At 27.2% G+C, this 20,377-nt stretch overlaps 1 protein-coding gene across 2 annotated transcripts; it reads right to left on the bottom strand.

Moving 5' to 3' along the window:
• Nucleotides 1-2,099: 2,099 nt before the first annotated feature.
• On the bottom strand, nucleotides 2,100-20,070 carry sxc (O-linked N-acetylglucosamine (GlcNAc) transferase sxc). 2 transcript variants are annotated; one of them, XM_035091314.1, is made up of 9 exons: nucleotides 19,643-20,070; nucleotides 17,233-17,383; nucleotides 16,824-17,067; nucleotides 16,640-16,708; nucleotides 12,650-12,846; nucleotides 5,974-6,063; nucleotides 5,526-5,706; nucleotides 3,151-5,102; nucleotides 2,100-2,752 (listed from the first exon to the last, which is right to left on the bottom strand). In XM_035091314.1, the coding sequence occupies exons 1-9, from the start codon at nucleotides 19,737-19,739 to the stop codon at nucleotides 2,557-2,559; spliced, it is 3,177 nt and encodes a 1,058-aa protein (XP_034947205.1). In that variant the 5' UTR covers nucleotides 19,740-20,070; the 3' UTR covers nucleotides 2,100-2,556. The 2 variants fall into 2 exon arrangements, with proteins under 2 accessions (XP_034947205.1, XP_034947204.1); XM_035091313.1 differs by lacking the exon at nucleotides 19,643-20,070 and adding an exon at nucleotides 17,553-18,061.
• Nucleotides 20,071-20,377: the final 307 nt, after the last annotated feature.

The following is a 20,377-nucleotide window of genomic DNA, read 5'->3' as shown; positions in this document are numbered from 1 at the left end:
GAACACTAGGTTCATCCAATTGAAATTAATTAATGTGCCCGCTACGTGCTATCAAGTCCGCTGACCTATTCCTTCTCTAAATGGACGGCAGTATGTACGTACAGTGGAAACAAGCTTATAGATTTAAATGATACAATCTCGCGTATGATCTTAATGAAAAAAATACCGTAAGAGTTTTTTTTTCATTGGTAAAATTACATTTTATACGTATTTCTATAGCTATAATATCGTTAGAAAACATTAGCTTATAATATTCTAACACTCCTGACATTCAGACAATTATTACCAATATTTTCCATACAAAATATCAATACATTGTAGCATTTGGTAGCCGTTTTGCAACACCGAAATATATTTACAATATAAAAATCAATAATTGTGTACATTTTTTAATATTTGAATATAAAATACCAGCTAGTGTATTCATTTCAAGAATAATACTGTACTTGTTATCGAAAAACACTATCATTATGAGTTTTTTAGTCTTGAAAATTGCTTTAAATAGTGTAGATAGAAGAAGTAAACAAAAAAAAAAGATGAAAAAGTAAATATCAAGATAAAAAATTGAAAATAGGAATGGAAATATATTTCTTTGCATAACTAATACCCATGCTATTCTAGTGGTATCCGGGTCAAATGTCAAGAGTCTATTTCTACCTCAAACATGCATTTTATTTCTTCGCTAAATATGAACGCATGAGTATTTGAGTTGAAATAGAATTCCGCGATGACCGAAGAACGATTATAGAATATTCAGTAGTTCAATGTAGTAGTTTGAATATTATTTTTTAAACAGACGATAACTGGTAGCTCTCTACTTTATCACCTACATACAACAGCTTGCTGATCAGTCCTTAAAAATATAGAAATTTCTATACCCGAGGAATGATTATAAACAATTTATAATTTATAAATTCATTAAACATACTTAAATTGATAATTCTTTAAATTATTTATACTAAAGTCTAATTGAATTAGATATTCATCAATTAGTTTAGAAGATATTCAGTTTGTAGAGTTTCAACAAGTTTTAAAATTTCATTAATATACGTATTTATTACTTATATTATTTGAAATTATTCTAAGAATTAGCTTAATCCTAACAAAAAATTGAATTAGAATGACAACTAAAATCTTGTTATTCTCAAGTAAATTTCCATGTCATGACCTGTTTGTTTTGATTACTTTGGTCAACAACTCGAAGCCAAACAAAGGTGTTACTTTTTCAATATACAGATATTATTTGCACTGTTAAATGTGAATCTAAATATACATTCCAAACGTCGAACGTAAACAAGAATCTCTAATAACTGATGATGAAGTCAAGCCTTAAACTTTCACAAAACCATGCACTGAGGCATAATAAATTTAGACCGATAATTAAGTCACTAAAATTAATTTCTACCATTAGAATATATTTAATACAATCGATTTAAACTTATATCGCTATTTACTTATTAAAATTCCAAGAAGTTATAGTAAGATTTCATATTAATTACAAAATAAGAGGCCAACTAGTAGCAAAGTAGTAGACTTATGGTCATTATAAGGATTCAAACAAATATTTGACAGAATAATATTTTATCTTATATAGTAATGATAATGAAAAAATTATTTAAGATGATAAATTGTTGCATAAAAATTTGCCATTTTTCGTTATATTTTTATCTACCAACTTTTACACAAGTATAGTCTACACTTATAGATAGATAATAAGAATTAATAAAAATAATTCATGTTTCTCCGTCATACAAATGAATTTTTATGTTAAATAAGTATTCAAAATAATCAACTATAAGAAAAGAAAAAGACAAACTAACATTTTACTTATTTACAATTTTTTTTTTTTTTTTTTTTTTTTTTTTAGTATTATTAGTTTAACTGCTCGATAAATATACAACCCGTTTTTTTTTATGATTTACTCATTAATTATTTATTTATTTATAATTAAGATATTAAAAAAATTAAATAACTATCCTTCACTTGTTCAATTCACTTCTATTTATTTGAAAAATGAATGAAAAAGAGAAATAAATTAAAAAGATAGTTATATTCATTGTAATATTTTAATAAGTTAAAATACCGCATACACTTTTAAGTTAAACTTATTACGAGTTGTAGTTTATTACTTTTAATAACAATAATAATAATAATAACTATGATTATAATTTTAATAATAATCATAATTATCGTCAGATCCAGTTATTGTTTGTCGAGTGCACAGTTGATTTTATTCACCATTTATATAAATTAAATCTATATCTATTCTCTTTTTTTCCATTTTCTCTGTCCATATATGTTTTATATATTATTTTTCACCTTGTCTATTATACAAAAAAAATATTTAGTAATTATAGACTACCTAAAAAAAATTCCAACAATTTGTCTGACATTTTTTAATGTAATTCTTTAATAACAAGACAGGTGTTTTCACTTAAATTTTTTGATTGAATAAATTTTAAAATTGAATTGATTTATAATTAAAAAAAGAAAACAAAATATTTTTTTTTTTTTTTTTAGTTTATGTTGAGATCGTTAACCCTATTTTCTGACAGTCTATAATGCAGCTGAAGCTTTCTGATGGTTATTTTCATTCTTGTCAACTGCTGAAATGTGATCTGGCTTCTCTCCTCGAGCGTATCGTTCCCACATTTTCTTATAAAGCATCTCCATTCCCATTGCATACATTTTGCAGTTGAATAATGGACTCTCTGATCTTGCTTTCCATACTTTAGCTCTTATAGCTTTTAAGCTAAAAAAAGAACAGTTCAAAGTAAATATTTTAATTTAAAAAGGAAGATTTTGTTGTAGAAAATATCATGTCTTATGACATTTTGTTACTGAGTGTATTTATCAATATTTAATTTTCTATTAACTTCTAACTAAACTTTTATTCAAACACTTTTCTCTTATATAACTTTGAAATTACATTAATTATTTATATTTATCTCTCAAGTTTTTATTTAATTATTTGAAGACATAAATTGTAACTAAAATTTGCATTAAAAAAGTACAACGTATATAATTTACTACAAAAAATGAAAGTTGTAAACAACGTATCTAGAGAATCATAAAAAACTAGATTAAAAAAAAAGCCAACTAATCTATCAATAGTTTCTTTTAAACAAAATATAATTTATAAATACTCACTACTCTCTCTCCGTTCCTAAACGAATAGCAATTTCCTGGTACTCTTGTCTAGTTCTTGCAACCAACTCTGGACATCCTAAAGTATTTAATTGGCTTGCAGCAACTCTGGATGCCAAAGTTTCGCCAGGAAGAGTAACAACAGGGGTTCCAGTCCACAAAACATCCATGCTGGTAGTATGACCATTACATAGAGGTGTATCCAAACAAATATCAGCTAATTGACCACGTCGTACATGTTCTTCTTTAGCAGCAACATTACTAAAAATAATTCTACCAGGAGCAAGACCAAGTTGTTGAGCAGTAGCTTGTAAATTTGGTTCTCCAACAGCAGGGAAACGAAGAAGCCAAAGAATAGAATTTGGTACGTGTTTGAGAATATACGCCCACATGTGGAGAGTTAATGGGTCAATTTTGTACAATTGATTGAAATTACAATAAACAACAGCATCTTCAGGTAATCCGTATTGTTGTCTAGTTGTGATAACGATATTCTGAGGTACTTCTTCACCAGTAGCTGTCTTAGTATTTACTGGAGTAGGTGCCATACCATTTTGAACAACGACACCATTAACAGACATTTGACATTGTCCGGAAGCAATCATCGTCTCAATTGGGGTCGTAGTAGGCAATTCAGCAACTTTCAGTGATATTTCTAAAGGTTTAGACTTTGAGTCTGCGACAACTATTTTTTCTTTGATCTCCGTTACCATGGTATTCTCAATCATAGGAGACAAGTCAGTAGCATTTATGACTGCGACATTGTCTGCGACCTTTCCTTTAACGTTTAATTTATCACTTAGGATAAGTCTCTCTTTCAAATGAGGGAACATCTGTTTGTGATCACCAATGAAATACGTGTGAGGCATGTAAGCAAGCTTTTCACTATATTGACTTGCTAATTCCAAAGGTGATGTAACTTCATCAGTAATTAAATAGTCCATAAAGCTTGCTCCAGATGTTCCGGGGTATCCAAGCCACATTACTTGAATAGGTGCAGGTCGAAGAGCAAAAATTTCATTCCTTGCACCTTTTGTGTAGCCATTCATGTTTACTAAAATGTGAATTCCGTCATTATTGATGCGATCCGCTGCTTTACCATTACATGGAATTTGAGAAAGGTCTATAAAATGTTCCGCTTCACGAGCAATTTTCGAACGGAAATTTGTTCCATCATCAGCACTTAATGCATAACAAAATATTTCTACGATGTTTTTATCATGTAATCCAGGAATTGATTGCATCAAATGGCTTGTCGGATGATTTCCAAAATCAGATGAAACGTAACCAATTTTCAAACGTACTCCAGCTTCACGAGGATATTTGTAAGGTTGCTTGTGGAGTACATGAATTTTTTCGATGCAAAGATTAGCATGTCGTGCTGCAATAGCCTTTCTAAATTCATGAGAAAGTGGATAGAGCATAGAATGATGTGGATGGACACTTGGTAATCGATTTTTATCAAGTTGTTCAGCAACGATTGACACTAATTTCTTCATTCTTGCTTCGTAATCTGTCCAATCACATGCAATTTGTAAACAATGTGCTAAATTACAATAAGCATCAGGGAAGTCAGGTTTTAATTTTAATGCAGTTCTATATGACTGTATAGCTTCAGGAATGTTTCCAGAATCTTTATGAATAGATGCAAGATTGGAATGGGCATCAGCAAACGCAGGATTGATTTGTATAGCTCGAGTGTAACATTGCAAAGCTCCTTGAATATCTTGCATCTCTTTGAGGGTGTTTCCCATATTAGAATAAGCATCGGCGAAGGTTGGTTGGATACGGATTGCTTCTTTATAATGCATGAGAGCCTCATTAAGTTTACCCTGCTGTTGAAGAACTGAAGCAAGATTACTGTGGGCTGCTGCAAATTCTGGAAATACTTCTAGAGCTTTCAAATATAAACGAGTTGCCTCTTCAATGTAGCCTTGTTCGCGTTTTATGTTGGCCTGAAAATTAAATTAAACTTTAGCCACTATTTATTTATTTCTTTATTATGCTATTAATTTAAAACAACTTTTGGTACATACTCAAAACTCATTATTAAAGATATTTTTAACAATAAATCAATTTCTATTAACTCAACATGACCATGATACTTTTCTACACATCTATATCTCACAGAGACGACTTTTTTGTTTTTTCTATTATACAAGACAAAGTTAGGAAAAGTTCTTTGTCGATTATTACTAAACAAAACCAAACTTTTCATTGTCGTGAAACATGAAATCTAATAAAAATCCACAATAGACTATCGTTAATTTGAAAGAACTAGAAAATTACATATTTTATCTTCAAACATTAAACAATGAAATTTTGAGTAGAGTCCAATTATATATTTAAATCTCGTTATCTCTGTTATAGAACTTTACCAAATTATTAAGGGAATCAGCGTGGGTGGGACAGAGTCGTAAAGCAGTGTTATAGCAGTCTTCAGCTTCAACCACTTGTCCTTTCTCCTTGAGGGCATTTGCCAGATTGCAATAGGCATCTGGGAAGTTTGGTTGGAGTTCGATTGCTCTTCGATAAGTATCGATCGCCAAATCAATGAGCCTATTGAAACAGATATCAATCTATTAGTACAAATAAATCATCAATTATAATTATAACTTAGTATAATAAATGTCTTTCATATTAGTCTATCTATTCTTTAAAAAAACCATTAGCAATAACAGTAATGAATATTATCATTTCTAGCATGAAATAAAATTTCAATTAAAAGTGATGAATCTTTTATTTATTCGATTTATTTTTTAATCTTGATTTTTTACAGTTATCACAATATTTATCGTACGATTCATGAATGATTTTTTTACTTACCCTTGCTCATAGTATACACAAGCCAGGTTTCCATGAACGACAGCATTATTGGGACTTAGATTCAAGGCTCTCAGATATGCTGCAACAGCTCTGTAAACATAAAGATATTGTTTATCAATAATTTATTGATATTTTTTTTCATTGCAATTTTTATTTATTTTGATTTCTATGTACATATCGATTTCAATAAGCAAAAAAAAAAGTGCAAGTAAATACACTAAAAAAACAATTATCTACTATCCAACGAGCAGAAATGTTTATTCAAGTAAATAAAATCTTTTCTTTGCTCATAGTAGTGTGTCAATAAAAGCTTCTTGGTCTCGACATAAAGTTTTTATGACGACGTTTATTTTTAAAACTGGAGAAAAATGCTAAAAAATATTCAACAAAAAACTGGAAGTTTTAAAAAAAGCTTAAACAAACAAGTAGAATATAAAGAGATAAAGTCAAGGAAGTATGAAACCCTAAAAAAAAAGTACAAGGCAACTTTTAATAACCTCTTGATCCAAGATTTGATCCAAGCTATACATCCAGTAGGTACTGGACTTGTCACAATGTTTTCAAGTTGAAGACGAACTGAAGGAGCTATTGATGTGGAGGGTGAAATCACCGTGTATACGATAACACATTGATAATCCATATCTTATCCATTATCATTAATTCCAAAAAAGACTAAATTTTTTATATTGTATGTTATTTTGAAAATTAAATATTTTCAATAATCATTCAATAATTCATAATGGTTATTAATAATTTACTTTTAACATATTCCACTTAGATTATTATTTATGAATATTTTTATTGATTTATTCTTTTTTACAAAAATAAAAATTTTTGTAAAAAAATTTTTTGGCCTGTTATTGAAGGATGTAATTAGTAAACCCTGTTTACAATCATTTGTGGCATTATCAAACAATCAGTCTTGTATATTTCATTAGTTTTTTTGATCTTCATTATGATTCTTCATATTTTAATTTAAATCATCATGATGCAACAACCGTATATTATTTTTTGTTATTTTAATTTATCACATGCATTTGAATTTTACTAATCTTCATGAACGTCATTTATTTTGAGTTATTAAATACTTCCATTATGATTGTAATAAAATTTCATCAATAACAAATGACATCAATTTTTTTTATTTAATTCTATCAATTTTTCACACCTTTTATAATAATAATTATTCTCCAGAAATTTGTTCAAAATTAATTATCCATTTAACTCAATATTTTTCTGCTTCTAACAGCCATAAATCATCAATTCTTATTTCAATATTCACCATAACATTACCAGCTTAAAATTCATTCGTTTTTTCTATCAGTTTAATCAACAATTATACTGTTTGCTTTTTTCCAGTTAGTTATAAATGTTACACTATTGCGTGCCTACACCTTAAGTCAAGGTCATGAAGTCTGCTAATCAACATGATGATCAGCAATGTACTCAAATCATAAGTCCAACAGGAAAAAAAAAAAAAAATCATTATTCTCATTAAATAAAAAAAAGTTGCTACACTATATCTTCTATTTTTTTAATTTTATAGCAGAAGACACTTCAAAAAGAAATTTCCAATGATTTTAAACTTTTTAAAATGGTAATAAGCTTGATATTAACTAGGTATCAACTAGAGTATAAAATTTTAGCAATAACCATTGCAAGTAAGTAGAAAAAAAAAAATTTTTAGACAAATAGAAAGAAGAATGAGATCGAAATCACCCGGTAAAAGATTTCAAAGTGACGTGTTCCGGGGACTACGAACTAAACTACTGACTTAGTCGGCAATCGAGGACGGCAGAGTAGCGCTAGGACTATGAAATTTGCAGTAGTAGAACCGGTGTTGGCGTCGGCGTCGAACGAAAGCCGCGTCTGGCGACAAATCAGTGGGTCTACGGGTTGCTAGGTGATTTGTAGTACATAAGTTTCTAGTGTGCTACACCCTTTACAAACTCCATATTACTCTTTCAATACTGTAGCTATCATAGAGCTACAAAATATCCTATTTAGACATAATGAATCACATTTAAATTCCAGAGTAAACTATTCTATATACTTTTAAGCCAGTAAAAGAAGATTATATCTTTGAATATTTTTATAAAGCTATATTGGAAGAAGTTCTTCTCTATCTAAAGTGTAGAAAATATTATTAGTTTATCAGAGAAAAACGATTTGTAATATGAAGGGAAAATGAGGTAGAAGATCATTAGAATAAAATCGAAGACTTTTTTTTCCTACTTTCATTCAACTAATTAAGTTGATCGGTTTTTTATATTGAGTAATACACTTGGTTTTAATGAGTAATTGATCAACTCTGATAAATGATTAATTGGATAATGAAAATTTTTCATCATAAAATACCTAATAGCAATAATAAAATATTAGCTAATCATTAACTATCATTCATTACCTTGATAACTACTTGATGACTTGAAAGTTAATCATAATATCATTTATAGTTGGCAATAAATTCAAATATTAATGGTACATTTATTAATAAATTTAATGTTTTATTGATATTGCTTCGAAAAAAAGTATTGAAAAATATTTTTCAAGTAAAAATAATGTATTACAAATTTAATTGAGGTTGTTGAGAATGCTCAATATTCTTGTATATATAAAAGAAAAATAGATATACATTTATAGTTCAATTTAATAGAGCATTAACCGTTCATTGCTCTTCTCTAGCGGCGCCAGACAGATGTATGACTGTGAATTCATTGTTTCGATTACTTGGAAAATTGTCACTTAAAGAAATCTTGTCGATGAATAAAATTCAAGCTATTTCGTGGTTTTATTTAATGGATATTTTTATGATAATAATTGAATTAATTTTTTTTTTGTTTTTTTGATGACAAGGGTGGAGTTGTAATAGTTACAAATTTAGTGAACTATCGATTTGCCAAGGGCTCAGACTCTAAAGAGCTCCCATTCACAGTTTTCTTGCTCATGCGCTTTTTTCTCACCCAATTTCTCATTACAACAATCATAATAAAAAATAATGTATTTCTCTTTTTAATTTTCATAAATCATCCTTTCTAAGTGATGGAATGCATTTCACTAGATTAATGATATAATGAAATAAAAAAATAAATTAGGTCATGATTATCGAAAAGAAACTTGATAAAAAGAAAGTTGATCATTTATAAAACAATTTTAGTAAAATGAAGATTTTAAAAGATTAATTATTAATGAATTAAGTGAACATTCAAGTACATTAATTGAAGAACATTAAAAGTATTATCAATCAAACATCTTTTTACGAATGGTTAGTTGATATTTTTTCTTTTAATATTACATTTGCCTATTTTTTGCCTTGATATCTTAAATGACTTTGGATTGAAATGATTACGTATAGATTTGTGCAAAGCCATTTCAATAAAAGACACTCTTTTCTCTTTAACATAAATATGATGAAACATAATAAATTTATATCAAACAATTTAGATGACGCACCATCTCCAACACCAATCAATGGATGGATTTTATAAGACAAAAATAAAAGCTTTTTCAGCAAAGTAGAGATTTATGTAACTTATATCTCTCAATTAACTTTATCAGTCCTATAATCCTTATATTAAGGACATCCATACAAATAATAAAGACGTATTGTCTAATAAAGTTCAAAGATAATTTTGGATCCAACATAAAAGCTCTTAATCAATAAATGGTACATTGTTTTTATCTTTCCTGAAAAAAAAATAAATATATGAAAAACAGAAACATGTAATCAAGAAAACAAATTCATGTAAAACTACAATTATAAGTTTAATAAATATTAAATTTATTATAAAATGAAGAAAAAAATTAAAGCAAGGACGATTTATCAAGATGAATAACAAATCAGCTCGACTTGTCACACAAAGAAATTTCTTTGGAGCAATGAACCTTCAGCTTAGCGAATAAAAGGCAAGAAAAAATAACCTTTGCCTTTATTCTGAATCCATGATGGAGAAGCAGATAAAAAAGACGATTTCACATAGGCCTAGACCGTGAAGAAATTTAAGACATTTCTCTGTATGTGGATCATCATATAAACCTACTATTAACAAGTGAACAAAGAAACTAAAATGAACATGAAATTCGCTTTGAAAAGTTAGAAAACACGTCTTATACTCGAGGGATTGAATACGAGGGAATATTAACAAAAGCCTTTGGGGATTGAAGATAGGTGAAAGTCTCAAAGTTTTCCCAGGTCTAGACGATGTAATGGACTGTAGCTTTTAAGGTAATAATACGTTAAAAAGCTTCAACACCTATCAAGAAAGTGATACATTTTTAAAGCTAAGTGCATTTATTTTTAACGCATAAAATTTTTATCAACTAAATTGAATTTAGTTTAAAGTAGAACATTTAATCAGAGTTATTTTCTTCAACTTCTAGTTTCAATAATTGTTTAAAAACTCTCAAGAAATTAAACAAAAAAGTTTAGAGATTTATCCGAGTGACTTGATTTGTGTAATGCAACTTTGCTTACTATTTGCAACTTAATGCCAGGAATGTTAAATTACTTCAAGTGTTCTTAAAAAAAAAAATTCAATGTAAAACTCATGACTATCAGGTATGGGCTTGTGTTCCCATAACGGAAATAACTGTGAGTTTTTTTTCTTTTACTTTAGCACAAACTTTAAGACTGTTATTTATTGTAAGTTCAAATAACAGCCGATCAAATTGTGCAGTAAAACTTTTTTTTTTTTTAAAAATAAGTTTCCAAGTTCTAAATAACAAATTCAGATATCATTTAGAATTTTATCTTGTTAACTTTCATATGGTGGATGTTATTATTTTATAGAAAGCTGCTGGTGAACCTTTATGAATTAATTCATTATCAAGAACTAAGTGTGCTCTTAAATAATTTATTTTTCAATTAAAATGAACAATTATTAAATTATAACTTGACTTTGAGATCAATTAAATAGAATGGCTCTCGATTTTGTGGAAAAAAAATTTAATACTGAATGTTTATGAGATGAAATCTACTTTCGATCATAAATTTAACTAAAGAAAAATATTACATATTTTATATTTTTTCATAATATAATAACTTTTCCTCAGCAAACTATCAAGTTTTTTTCTTCTCATGTTATAACTTGTTAAATTTTCTCCATAAATCCAACATACATAAAAGTATTTTCATTTTGTCAGAAAGTTAAATAGTATTTTTTCCTTAAAATAAGAATTTGAATAAAAGTTTTATGTTTATTATTACAAAGAAAAACAGCCTATAAAAAATATCCTACTGAGATATATAAAATAATTGAAGTAAATAAACTCATAAAAATTCTAGACTAATTGATATGTTTAAAAATATTTGTAATTTTTTGTATCACTAGAAGTCTTATCATAGCTAAAGATCAAGGATGGTTTTGTGAAACTTCAACAATGAGAAAGTTCAAGTTGGTAGAAAAGTTTAATGTGAAGATTTTACAACTACTCATTAGAACAAGAATGTCTAGACTTACCATTAATTAAATGTCAGTTAAGAAAGTTATTTGACTATAAAATTATACGATAATATTGAAAATTTTTGTTAGACTTTATTGTATAAATATGTCAAGTTATTTTAACACTTTAAAAAAATTTTGATTCTCTTAATAATATTTTGCAACATTATTCAACAAGTAATTCTCAGAATAAATATATTTTAAATTTAAAAAAACTGAATTAACGTTAAAATTATTCAGTATATTATTATTGGAGTTAATAAATAATTATTTTTGTTTATGACTTAATTATTTCTACAATTTAGATGATAAGATTTATTTAATTCTGAACGTGAGGATTCTAATAATAAAAGAAAAATTAAAAAACATTAATTAAACCATGAATCATGACAAGGATTGATAAACTCGGAAGAAGAAAATCAACGTACCAAATCAATCTTAACTGATTGAACTATTTTAAATTCTACAAGATTTCTCAATTTATCTTGAAGAAAATACTGAAGAAACTTAAGACGCAGTGCTACTTCATTTTTAAACTTTAGAAAGATAAAATAATAAAAAAAAAAGAATATCATAAAGAAAAAAAAAAAGAGCAGTATTCAACAGAAAATAACAGTTAAATATTAAAAAGCCCTACCAATGTTAAAAGGGATCAAATGAAATAGCTTGAAGGCGAATGTATCTCCAGGATATGAGAATCAATAAAAGGTTTAATATACCTTTTTTGATATTAAAAATAAAACACAATGTGATCAGATACATTGCAAATAAAATTGCAAGCATGGATTTAAATACAAATCCACTAGCAAATAATCCATTAAAAGGATTACATTTTACAAGCGTAATTAAATTATCGATTATCCTCAAAATGGACATTTATTCATTTCGTGATCTGATATTAAACAAATATGATTGAAGATAGACATCCAATTATCTCTTTGAATTAGTTTTCTATAAACTTTTTGAATTTTTTTTTTTTTCAATTTATTTTTCCAACAAAAATTCCGAATAGTTTTGACAAATAGAAAGCTTTCATTTATATTTAAATTATAATCATACCTATAAAATAAATTCTTTTATTAAATCACAAAAAAATTAGAAATGGCTCTAAATAAATGATAATTAAATATCTCAATAGAACTTAGAAATAAATACCTTTTTTTTTTGTTTAGAAAATAATAGTAAACTATATTATCAGTTTAAAAAATGTGCTGATAAAATTGGATGAAACTTACCGATCAAAAATTCTAGCTTCTTTGAGGACATTGCCAAGATTGATGTAGGCATCTAAGAAATTAGGGTCCAATGCTACAGCTTTTTCGAAGTGATGAATAGCAAGCCATATTTCACCTTGAGCATTGAAGACACAGCCAAGATTACTCCATGCAACAGCAAAGTCTGGACGTGTTTCGATAGCCTTCAGGTAACAAGCCTAGAGTCAAAGGTTAAATAACATATTAGACATTAATTATGTTCGCAAATTGATATTGCGCGCCGCGCTTCTTATGCCCGTCCTCTCCTTGCCGCGCTGCAGCCATTGCAACGTGCTCTCTCTATTTTCTCTCTTGCTCTCCTAACCACTCTCACACTCTCTCTTCCTCCTCAGGCCCTAAATAAATTTATTTTTCATCAAAGGAAGAAAGAACGTTGTTGTATTCTGTAAAGATTCGAAAAGGATGTTAAGTTAAAATAAAAATAAAAAAAACATGTTGAAATAGGTATTGTAATAAAAAATTCATTTCAATAAATATTCATCTATTATAAAAACGTTCTCTCTTCCTACTTCTGAGTCTGTATCCTTGAGAAAACACGTCACAATGATTTCAACAAGCCAGGATGAAGTTGAATGTCCTCCTAGATAAAATAGATTCTCCATTCCTTGTTTTTTGATCAACGTTGAAAAAAAAATATCTCAAAGAATTTTTTTTATATTTTTATTACATAGATTTATTATTTATATTTTTGAATCAATAGAAAAATTTTATTTTATTTTATCTCGTTATATTATTGTAAAGTATATTTTTAAATCACTCAACATGTAGCTCACGACAATGAAAAAAAATTTGTTTTCTATTTTTTGTTGAAACTTGAATGTCAAAGGATATACTTTGATTATATCATTCAATTTTTTTTTTTTTCTTGATATCATATTTATTTTTATAAAAAGTAAATCTCGTATTACAAATTAAAAATAACTACATTTATTGTTAATTAATAGATTGATTGTTTCCTTGAGAAATATTTATTCAATATAAAACAAATGTAAAATTCATTATACCAGAAGAATTTTCTAGGACATAAAGTAAAGGAGAAGGTTAAAAAAGGACATTGTATAAAAAGGAACAAAGGACGCGCACTAAAAGCGTCATAGTTATCATTCTTTGATGAAAATGTGCTAATGATTCTCCAGAATGCGTCTGGTGGAATCAAAAACACTTTACTCAGTCTTTTTCACTGAAAATTATATTATAAATATTAATATACTTTACTTTCATAATATTTCTGTAAAAGAAAATAATTATTAAAGTGAATTAAACACAGTCAAATAATGAAAATAAATAAATAATAATTATTTTAAATTATTTTAATTACTATGACGCTTTAATTTATTGCAAATAATATAAAAAACGCGCAATTCGAGAGGCGGGCTTGCACACTGTAAAAATCCGTACCTAAAGAAGAATAAGTAAAAGGGGAGTTTCGGTTGGCCGATCTCAAATGGAATTATTAAAACAAAGGACAATATTTCTAAAGACTGAGAGGAATAAAATACTTTCTAAAAAAAAAATCTATCACTGACTTTGATGAATTGGTTTTAATTTCAAGATAATTCTTTTAAATATTTAGTTTAAAAAGATCATTAAATATTTATATTAAATTTTTATTTTAATCATTTTATTTATTCCTAACTCATCATTTATTCATTAGAATTAATTTTATCTAAAATTATTGTCCTCTTTAAAAATTTTTTTAATAATTATTATTTAGTATTTTAGTTTTTAATTTATACTAATAATTAGTTATTCCTAAATGCTAAAAGATAATGCTAATAATCTTATATATATATTTTTTTATTGATGTAGATGGAAAGGTTGAGTTGGAAGAAAGGACATTGGAGTGGATGAAGATCGGCCTCGGGAGCTACATTACCTTTACTGTACCCTTTGGTAGGTTGACGGTAGGTATGGATCGCAAGCTCTCATATAAAACTTAGACTGAGTGTCTGTTACTCAACGAACCAGATTCAGATTTCACCCTTTGACGAAGTAACCAGTGGATACCGACCAATTGTATTGCGCTCCAACGTTCCCATCCTAGAGTTGATCATTCCATCCACAACAATAAGACAGCTGCGTTAATGTCTCTTCAATAACTAGTTCATCTCTCACTCATTCATTCAACCTTTTTATTCTTCTCAACTATTATTATTATCATTATTACTTCAACAAGTAATTGATTTATTTCATTTTATTCTTTGTGAGAAAATACTAATTTCAACCTAAGGAGACTCGTTATAGCCAACACTTGTAAAAAAAGCAATCAATCCTTTTATACTGAAGAATACAAATATTTATCACTTTTTTTTTATTTATCAGTTATAATTGAGCTTTGTATATTTATCTATTTTTTTCATCTACTGAAATGGGGCTAAACGAGTTGAATAAAAGTTCATATAGAAATAAAAAATGTTAGCAATAGTTTGTAGGAATGATAAATAAAATAGCAGAAAACTTCCCTTAATTAAGAACAAAGTTTAAATTTCATTAAATTCCATCACAGATAATAGAAATATTTTTTTTTCAAATTATTTATTTTAATTATTTTAGTTTTTAATTTTAAAATTATTCAATGCATAATTATAAAATAAATTATTACAGATATTTACAGAGAAGATGAAATAACTGTACAATGTAGCGAAAAAACTGTGATGGAATTTACAGAAAATCGCCAGCGCCGCGCTGCAGTAGAATACTTGACAATTATTTATAAATAGCATTAAAGTAAACAGATAAAATTGAATAAAATAAAAATAAATATCAGTAAAAGAATTATATAAAAAAATCATTACATCTTTTTGGAGTATAAAAATTTATTTAAACATTGGAATAAATAATATTCTACTCAATTTTAAAATAATATTAAATAAATTATATTTACCAATAAAATGTAATTATTGGTTGTATCAATTAAATAATTAATAAAATAATAAAATAGTTATTCACATAAAACTGTCAAATATTCTCGCGCTAAACAATGTATGAGTTTATCTAATGAATACATATATTGCTGTACAAAAAAGTGTAAATTAATAAAAAATGAGAACCTATGATGATGATCTTAAAATGTAATTCGCGCGTTATTGATTCTATTTATTATTTTTTTCTTTAAACTTATCATAAAAAAATAATTTAAATTATTAAATAAACTTAAAATTATACAAAGTTAAGGAAGAAATACATAAATAGAATCAATGAATAAAATATTTTTACACGTGAAAGCACTATCTCATAATGAATAAATATTTTTGTATGATTAATAATGATTTCACGTCGCGCCTTTTTCAAACTAACACTTGTTATCTGTTTTCTATATTGAAGAATATTTTTTTAAATATGCTTTATATTTAACTTTATTACAGAACTATAAATATTTTTTAACCTTCAATAATTATTTCGTTATAAAATTCAAGATAACAAATGTATAGTTTACAGATAATATGAAGAGAATATATCAGTAATTAGTCTGCAATCAAAAGAAAAAATTTATCAGTACTAAAAAATTGTTATATATACTGAATACATACACAGTATATCATAAAATAGAATTTTATTATTTTGATGGCAGAAATATAAAAACGCTCGCGCATCGCGCAATATTACTTTGATATAGCTAAAAAAAGGTAGCTTTCTGCATTGAGCAATGAGAACATTTTTAAACAATCGCTCTATACATTCCTGTAAACTTTGCTGACCCAACACACATGCACATTATGTATTAGTACTCTTTATCAAATAAATAATTATAAAATAAATGAATAAATTAATTATTTTTATTTGTCTAAATATAACTAAATTTATTTTAATAAAAAAAAATACAAAATAAATAAATAATATAACTCAAAATCATTGTCCATTCTTGGTTAATTTTTCAAAAAGAGTCCTAATTCATATTATCGTGACATGTGGAATTGTATATGTATTTATTTTATTATATTTAAATCTTACCTTAGCTTCATCAAGTCTGGCTAATGCTTTCAAAAGATTACCAAGATCACTACGCACACAATAGAGATCCTAGAAATAAAAATAACAAGTTATAAAAATCAAGCTGATTAATTCGATATTAACATATATTATTTATCAATATTTTTATTCTTATAACATATGTAAAAACATGTTAATCACTTACTGGATTATATTGTAATGCAGTGACGTAGGCTTGAACAGCCTGTTCCATGTCTCCAGCCGCAACAAGGGCAGCAGCTAGGTTGATATATCCATCAATAAAGTCTGGCTTTAGCCTAACTGCATGTCTATAATTTTCTAACGCTTCTTGAAGTTGTCCTCTTTCTTTGTATACATTTCCTAAGTTACTATAAGCTTCTGCAAGAAGTGGATTTTGCTTTATAGCAAGACTACTGAAGTGTGCAGATCTAAAGAACAAAGAATATTTATTGATTAATGAATTTATTGCTTAAAACGCTTTAATTTATATTATTTTTTTTATTATTTATAGAATTTTAATTAGTACCCTTGTATTATTTACAGTTCTTAAATTCTTTTAATTAAAACATTTTCTAATTAATAAATTATCTTACTTTTCAAGCCGTCGACATTGGAAATGAATGGATGAGAGCAACAGCAAAACTCCAGTATTATTCGATTCCTGTCTCCATAGTTGCATACAGTGTCTCTCAGCGTTTTCGTAGTCTCCTGATTGATATTCTCTGTGCGCCAATTCCAATAGCCCTAGAACAATTTTATTAAATATTTTATATTAATATTTATATATTTTTTTTAAAATAATTATTTATTGATTATATTTCATTTCATGAATTAATCTATTAATTGAATAAATTTACTAATGATTATATCAATATCTAATATTAAAAAAAAAAAAAATGACTAAAATACGAACAATATGAATCTACAGCTAAGGTAATGCTTTGTTCATCATTAGAACGTTCTTTATTCGGTGAATCTTGGCTCAATAATATAACATTATCTCCACGCCAACCTCCAGTTTCATTCTCGAAATTTCCACCATTAAGTTTATTGTTCGTAGGTTGATTAACGGTGATAACACCTGACACTTGTCCACTACTCATTTTTTCCACAAAAAAAAAAAAAGCAGTTATTAAAAAAGTTCACTCTAGAGTTTCTTTGTTTTTGCTTTTATTGTGAAATCACTCAATTTCTAATTGATTTTAAAGTTATTATTTCTATTTTTATATAATGATTTTTCTTTTTTCCAATCCAAATCAGAAGTGTCTTCTCGATAGATTCTATTTTTAAAACTCGACAAAAATTACAGTATGAAAGTTAGCAATAACTTGCACCAACAATTACACGTAATTTCGTTTCTGCCTGGAGTCCAGGTTTACCCTGCTAGATTGAACAGGGACTACAAGCACAACCGGTGTGGTATAGATACTATAGCATAATTGTAGTCGTTTGTAGAAGGGGAAGGTAAAAGCAATGAGAATAAGAGGGGAGGAAGCATATCAGGAGTGTATTATTAAATAAAAGAACCCTAAATTTAAATAAAAAATCACTGATTTTTTTTCTTCGCAAAATAATGATCAATTAATTCATCAAGTATTTGCATTTCTAACATTGATAGCAATGAAATCATGAACTTATGTTAGAAGTGAAGTTCACTTGACAGATCTTTTTTTCCTTCAACTTATCTACAAAGCTTAAAGAAATTAAATAAACATAAAGATAAAGAGTTGAGCAAATAATTTGGATAAAATAACTGTACGCTCCTGATAGTGAACATTTATAAGGAAGGGCATCAGGAACATTCAGCAGGTCTGGGAAGCAGATGGAAGCTTATCCCCTTTACTTTAGTCAGTGGAATATTCCACTCTTTTTAAGAGATTGACAAGGATAAAAAACAAAGGTTACCGTGGGGAGTTACGAGGTGAGGAGAAAAGGATGAAGAGAGAACATTAGAGAAGGGGAAAGGACAGATGAATTTAGGGGCAAAGAGTAACCATGCCAATTTACGCTGTATCACTTTTATATTCACGCTAAAATTATTTTATAAGTATTATAAAGGCCTAAAGGCAAAAATATATCATAAATAAATGAATGTCATTTAGAATAAGTTGAATTAATTATTTTTTATACATTTAATTACCAGTGGGAATATCTTTCTTACACCATTTTTTCATGTTTAAAATGAACAATATTTCACTGATAATTTATTTAATTAATTAATTAATTTTCTTTCAGCTATTTGTTAATTAGTGTTATTAAAATATTCACTGACATGATAGACTCTATGGACTACATATAGATTTTCAGTTGATTAATTGTTAAAAACAATCACTAGTTAGTCCATCTATGTTTATTGAGTTATATTTTAATTGGGTTTAGAGTTTAATTGTTTTACCAAGCAATCAGTTCTAATTTCAACTAAAAATTACACACATCAGCCATACTTTATTTTTACGTACAAAGAAACCCTAGATCAATATACGTGAGCACGTGTTTAATTCATTTTGTCGACTCTCTACGCACATGCTCATGATTGACTCTTGCGCTATCTCAAAATCTGGGAGCTTATTCAAAATATATATCACAAGAATCATTATAATTAATTATTGATTCCAAATTATATATACGCTTATATATAATAAATTTTAAAATATTCAAAGAAATGTGGACTTTAGTACAACTTTTATAGATAAGATTGCTAAAAACATGATACATATTGATATTTTATTATTCATAATTATAAAAAATTATGATTATACCTAACTAGTTATTATAAAACTTTATCTTTTTATATTAGATCACTTTTAGCTTAATGGCTATGAATAGTTCAGCTGTTTTAGTTCAGATAATTTGTATGTTTTCATTCAAATCAATTTTTAGCACAAATAAGTTTTATTTTTATATTTAAAATAATTCATTTGAATTAATTAATCTAAAAAAAAATGATAACAAAAGTGAGTAAATTAATTTACCAAAAAAATATTGGTATAAAAATACACTCACCAACTGTTGACAGTTGCTGAATCTCATTCATCTTGAGAATAACGCTAGCACCTGCAATTTGCTGATGTCCTTGCTGAGGTTGTTGGGGTGCTTGCATATTATGTTAGTTTTTTGTTTGATCCGAAAAGACTACAGGACGGAACAAAAAATGAAATCGTGGTTCCAAATTTAATTACGTATCGTGCCTGAAGGATCTGTATTTTGTTAATCGTTTTTGTTTCAGGCAACCACTGCTGAATCACGAGTATGAAATATCACCGCGAAATTTCTAGTTTATTTAATGTCTATTATAATTTATTAATTCGTTAGTGTATTAACACTTGAGATGACACACTGTGTCACTCACATGTATTTTAGTATTAATTAAACAAATTATTACAATTTCATTCGCGAGAAATCTACGAGCAATTCGGCAACGCCATTTTTAATTGATCGTAGTGTGTCGTGCGTCGCCTTGATTTCCGGTGTAATTAATTGAGCAACTATTTTTTTAAAACTAAAATAAAAACACACAATTTATTTAAATTTATACTTGATAATAATTTCTTATAATATTCAACTATTATTCTATTTAAGAAATAATTATTAAATTTTATTTTGTAAAGATTTTGGGTTTGAGAGTTTGCTATATAAAATGGCGGCAAATCTACTAAAATTCAAACCCAAATGTAGTCAATATGACCGTTTTCTACTAATATTTACAGTCATGTTCCATTTTTTCTAGTCATTTGAAGA

Source organism: Chelonus insularis, unplaced genomic scaffold, assembly GCF_013357705.1.
Source record: "Chelonus insularis isolate UGA/USDA-ARS -01 unplaced genomic scaffold, ASM1335770v1 contig_88_pilon, whole genome shotgun sequence".
NCBI lineage: Eukaryota > Metazoa > Arthropoda > Insecta > Hymenoptera > Braconidae > Chelonus > Chelonus insularis.
This window is presented reverse-complemented; position numbering and strand designations above follow the sequence as displayed.